The sequence below is a fragment of the Glossina fuscipes genome, unplaced genomic scaffold (genome assembly GCF_014805625.2).
Source record: "Glossina fuscipes isolate IAEA_lab_2018 unplaced genomic scaffold, Yale_Gfus_2 87114, whole genome shotgun sequence".
Lineage (NCBI taxonomy): Eukaryota > Metazoa > Arthropoda > Insecta > Diptera > Glossinidae > Glossina > Glossina fuscipes.
Window position 1 is genome coordinate 1 of NW_024004907.1, and position 5,715 is coordinate 5,715.

At 38.8% G+C, this 5,715-nt stretch overlaps 2 protein-coding genes across 2 annotated transcripts; both read left to right on the forward strand.

The window, feature by feature from the left end:
* Nucleotides 1–230: 230 nt before the first annotated feature.
* On the forward strand, nucleotides 231–1,656 carry LOC119644087 (thymidylate synthase-like). Its single transcript, XM_038043612.1, has 2 exons — nucleotides 231–605; nucleotides 662–1,656. The coding sequence occupies exons 1-2, from the start codon at nucleotides 434–436 to the stop codon at nucleotides 1,471–1,473; spliced, it is 984 nt and encodes a 327-aa protein (XP_037899540.1). The 5' UTR covers nucleotides 231–433; the 3' UTR covers nucleotides 1,474–1,656.
* A 695-nt stretch (nucleotides 1,657–2,351) lies between these two features.
* Nucleotides 2,352–3,420, forward strand: LOC119644088 (coiled-coil domain-containing protein 34-like). Its single transcript, XM_038043613.1, has 3 exons — nucleotides 2,352–2,497; nucleotides 2,568–2,825; nucleotides 2,889–3,420. Exons 1-3 carry the CDS (start codon nucleotides 2,352–2,354, stop codon nucleotides 3,418–3,420), a joined length of 936 nt encoding a protein of 311 aa, XP_037899541.1.
* The last annotated feature ends 2,295 nt before the right edge of the window (nucleotides 3,421–5,715 follow it).

A 5,715-nucleotide genomic window follows, 5' to 3' on the forward strand; every position in this document is an offset into this window, starting at 1 on the left:
GAGAGCATCTTTGGTTAAGTTTATTTAACAGTGGAACAAAATTAAGTATTCCTTATGTTAATCTAACAACTTGAACGCACTTAATTAACATGCTTTAGACAATTTCATTTCAGTCCCCTTTTTTCATTCAATTCAAGTACTGCTCACAGAAAATCGGAGACATCTGGTGGTCATTTGCTTCTCTTGAAATTTAACACATACTGCAACGTTAACATTCTAGAATTGACGTGCTTTCTCACTTTTGCAAAAACACGATCTTAATGCAATGTTCCATCGTCTAAAAATATGCGATCTTTGAGATTGGGCGCAAAAATTTCACGAAATTAATTGGTTTTCCCACTTTGCGTTAGTACGAAGTGAGTGAAGTGATTTTGGCCAGAAATCGTCAATTAGCAAACGTATTCAAAATGCAAAAGAAAATAAATAAATAAAAATGTCTAACTTAAAAGAAAATGGGAATTTGATAAAAAAAACAATTCAAGAGGGAGAAGGTGCCGACTTATTACTTGGGCCTAGTTCATACAGTCGCCGGCGACAATCTGAGCAGTCCGACAATCCGGATGAACAACAATATTTGAATTTAGTTCAGAAGATCTTAACTACTGGTAGGTGCGCTTAAATAGCCTTGTGTGAACGTACGGTTTAATAGCTTATATTATAGGTGTTGAAAGAACTGATCGTACAGGTGTTGGTACCTTATCTATATTTGGTGCCCAAATGCGGTTCAATTTGCGAGCATCATTCCCGTTATTAACAACAAAGAAAGTGTTCTGGCGTGCGGTGTGTGAAGAACTACTTTGGTTTATAAGTGGCAGCACTGATGCGAAAGTCCTACAAAACAAAAACATTCACATCTGGAATGGTAACGCTAGTCGTGAATTTTTGGATAGATGCGGGTTCAGCGACCGTGAAGAAGGTGACTTGGGGCCAATTTACGGTTTTCAATGGCGCCATTTTGGGGCACAATATCGCACTTGTCGCGATAGCTATGGTACGGAGGGAGTCGATCAATTGAAACAGATAATTAGGACAATAACTACAAATCCCACAGATCGACGTATGATTTTGTCCTCTTGGAATCCAGTAGATATACCAAAAATGGCCTTACCGCCCTGCCATTGCTTGGCCCAATTCTATGTATCCAATAATGAGTTGTCATGTCAACTTTATCAGCGCAGTGCCGATATGGGGCTGGGTGTCCCATTTAATATAGCATCGTATGCATTATTAACGTGTATGATTGCCCATTTAACCGGCCTTAAACCAGGCGAGTTTATACACACTACCGGTGATACGCACATTTACAAAACGCATATCCAACCATTAAAGGAGCAATTAACACGCAAACCGCATGCATTTCCCAAATTGATAATAAAACGTGCCGTGGAAAATATTGAGGATTTCAGGTACTCTGATTTCGAAATTGTGGACTATAATCCCTATCCAAAAATTCAAATGGAAATAGCTGTGTAGACAAAAGGAACATCGCTGTTTACATCTATCTCTAAGCTTATTTAATTTGAGAAATTATCCTTAATATTTAAGATTTTCTGTGTATATTCTCCTATACCACGCTATATATACCTACATATACGTCACTAAACGCGCAATCTCCACTAACAATAAAAAATGCCATATATGCAGATACGCAAAGAATAATATAGAAGAAGTTATTGCAAAGAGAAAGTAGTGGCTCGCTTTTAGGGGGTCCATCTTCAGGAGATTTAAAAGGCCTTTCTCTCATCATGGAATTGCCAGCATATTAATCTATAGGATAACAGACTGTTAGCACGTCAACAGACGACCATCTCTTTAAAGGCAAATGTACCAGGTTTTATTACAAAGTCATGTTTGCTCGATTCTACGGAGCCCTTCTTCAAGAAATTTTAAGCCTAACAGCTTTTTCCATAGCAAAATTCTCAACATATAGCGGTCAGTAGGCGAGCATTGCTTTGATATTCCAATTTTATAAACACTGTTCGACTACCTACTGTACTTTCATTTCTATACAAGTACTGTCGTTTTAAAATTCTGAACTCATCATAGCTAACATTGAATTTAAAAAAGCTACAACTTTTGGAAACTCAATAATTTTCGCAGATTTTGTTAGGTTTTTTTCCGATTTAATATATAAAGACTTTTGTAACTAATTCTCACGTAACGCAACCCTCCATATTTCGTCTCTTTTACAAAAAAAAAAAACTGAATAAATTTATGTGAATTTTTTAAACTATTTACGTCGTTCGAAAATAATAGAATAAGCCCTTCAAGCGCTATATTTTTTTTAAACCCAATTTTACATTACGAAGAAAAGAACAGAAGGGTAAGAAACGCAGAGCAACGAAAGTAAGATGGCTTTCTACACCTCACGAGTGGATGACGATGGTAATGAGCTGGAAAGGCGACCATCGGCACGCAACTTGACGTCGTCAATCACTGACAGCACTGCTAGATCAAACCTCAGTTCACGCAGCTGCGAAATCAAAGGCAACGTGCGGTATGCTTATTGTTCCCAATATATGACGATTACAAAACCTACAAAGCACACGCAATTTTTTTTCTATTAGTTATGTTAATCCGGCCGCCTACATTGAGAAAAGTGGCGAGACGGAAAGAACGCTTGGTGCTGGTCAGAAAAGCGTTCGTAGTAAGGGCCGAGCGAGTTCGGAAACTGAAAGTGATATCGTGCCACCTTTGGACTTGCAGTCGGAAGACAATTACCCTACTACACAGGATTGCACATTTTCCTACCGCAAATACTGCGAACCGGCCAAGATAGTTTTGAAACCGAACAGTGCTTACGAGACTTGGCTATCTGCCAAAAAGTGAGTTGTACATGATGTTTCAATGCATTTCGAGAAAGATTTTTATATATATATATAATTTAGAAAGCTTCTAACTGATGCGGCTGCCAAGAAGAAAAAAGCCGAACAACAAAAAAAACGGGAAATAGAAGAACGCAAGCGTTTAGCAGAAGAGAAATTCCAGAAATGGCTAGAGACAAAAGCTCGTCAATCAAAAAGTCAACCACCACAACATTCATCAATGCAACAAATCAGTTCGAAGCAAACGATCAAATCGTCCTCAACACGTTCGGAAGTGTTCGAAAAGCCGTCACGTTCTCAACTGAGTAAAGAAGAGTCTAAGGCACGTTTAGTAGAATGGGAGAAAAGCAAGCGTGCACAGGAAGAACGTCGTCGAATAATCAAACGCCAAGAGGAAGAGAAGCGTCGGGAAATTGAAGAACAGCGAAGACATATGGCTGCTGACGCATGGGAGAAATGGTTGTCGGAAGCGGCGAAGAAGCCTAAGCCCGTGCCCTTAAATCGTGGTATTTTCACGTTACGTGCCACCATTTCAAACATTTACGTGAATCCCAACGCGTGGCAGCCGATTATTCCCATCAAAGAGGAAGATTGAGTTTTGTGCTTTTTTGCTTTGTTTATAGTAGCGTTCTTAACGTTTCGTCATTGTTATTGAATAAAAAATCATGTGGACCACCTTTGTTTTTACCGTTTCAAAAAAAATTTTGTCTTTAAATGGCTTTATAGACGAAAAGCATAATAGGAAATGCTTCAATGCTACTTTTCGAAATCATTTATTTGCAGACTGGAGAGTTTCATAGAGATTTAGCTTGTTCGCTTCACTTCAATAATTGGGATAAAAGTAATTGTTCACAAAATTGAACAGCATTGCAAATTTCTTTAGAAAACGGATGCTGCCATCGAAGTTCTCGCTTACACATTTTTGGAATTACCTAACGGCGCTGCCTAAGCGTGTCTGTGCCCGGCCTTCTTGAAGCTTCCATTTCTCGTTCTTGAGGCATTTGATTGACCTTTTCCAGTACTTAAAGGACGTAGTAAAAAGCATAGCTTTGCTTAACAAGGGGGCCTCAATGCTTTCAGCTTGATTAGCTCTTTCGCCGTAAGTAGCTCAGCTCTTTCAGACACCGGAACCATGCCAGAGACAGCTCTAAATTTGTTTGACTACATGCGCTGGTCACATGTCGCAGAATGTGTGTATTTTCGATCGTACAAGGGACTTGTACATCAAGAGCGCTTGTTTGCAAGCCAGCATATTTGCTAGTAAGTAGCTTGATTACAGTAGAATTGGACCGATAATTTTTAAAGGCTTCTTCATAATGATTACGAAAGGTTATGCTAGTATTAATGGAGATTCCAAGAAAACGAAAGGACCTTTATTGGATAACTTTGATGTCACTGATAAAAATATTGATAGTTTTTTTGACCTCCGTGCGAAATAAATTGCTCTGATCTTGACTGGACATGAACAAAGATTCAGTTTTATACATTCTTCGTAAAAAGGATTTACTTTCAAGGTGAGATTTTCGACAGCATTCTTAAAGAACGGAAACCAGCGGAGAATCATCAGCATGTTGGAAGATGTGGTTTTTGAAATCATGCAGCTAGTGCAAATAGGCCGTGAGCAGATTGAAGAGAAAAAGGCTTAAGCAGCGGTCTCGAGGCCAACCACCTTGCTCGACAACCGATTTAGCATCTTCACTAGTGTCCCGAGGTTGACACAGTCATAAGCCTTGCATAAAAGAACAATTTTTCTGCGTGTTCTTCTTTCACTATTGATGATCATTGCGAGTTCATTAACGCACGTGTTGGTCATTTTTCGTTTTTGATATACGAAAGAACGAGGTGGTAAGATATTGTAGTCATTAAGGAAGGCAACAAATCTTTCTTTGACCATCCGATTAGTGATTCTACATAGCACTGAAATGCGGGCAGTCGGTCTGAAGTTATTGATATCTTCGTAGCTTTTGCCAAGCTTCGGTATTGGAAGCATTTTGATGCGCCTCCACTCGCCTGGAAAGTTGTTTGTTGTGCATGGGAAGTTAATGACCTCAAGAAAGGCTCGTCGACTTTGAACAGAAAGGGCTCTGACCATCGCTGAATTTGATGCTGTTGCAACCAGCAGCAGAGTATTACTTTTCGAGTGCAAGACCATTGAAAAATCGTTGCATGAGAAAGGGGTAATGTTTTCGGAGAACAGGAAAAACAAGGGAGGTGCTACAAGGTATATGATCTTTAGAAGTTCCAGTAATTTTATTGTCTGCATTCGTCTAGATACGAAGGCTTGTAGATCTACGTCATTCATACGATGACTATTAATATAGTTCCAAAAAAGTCGAGAGTTACCTCCAGCGCAGAGTTCTTCTATAGTTCGCGCACGGAGCCTTCTGTTTGTCTTTCTTTCTGCAGTCTTGAGATATCCGCAGAAACCAGTCTTTTTGATAAATTAGAAGGGAAAAAAGCAGCAGTACAAATTATATCCAAACAACCCTGAAGTTAGTTGCGGTATATCCATGAAGAGGCCAATTGATGATTATGTAAAAAGGGAAAAATCGGTTCAGGACCGATGCCGATAAAGAATGGAGTCAATAAGCACTATACTGAAGCCGCAAATAGAATGCAAAAATGAAAATACCCGTAATCACTGAATTTAAAAGTATAATGTTAGCCAATCCGATATGTCCAACATGTATTGTGTCTGTCACCACAACTGTTCACCCCGATGTTTGTACATGTGGCAGAGATATTAATTTATAAAATGAGCATTTGAAATTTAATACCTTCTGCATTTGTTAATCTTTATTATAATTCCGGTGTCACCTATTTGTTACATATACGAACTTAAGGAGAGCATCTTTGGTTAAGTTTATTTAACAGTGGAACAAAATTAAGT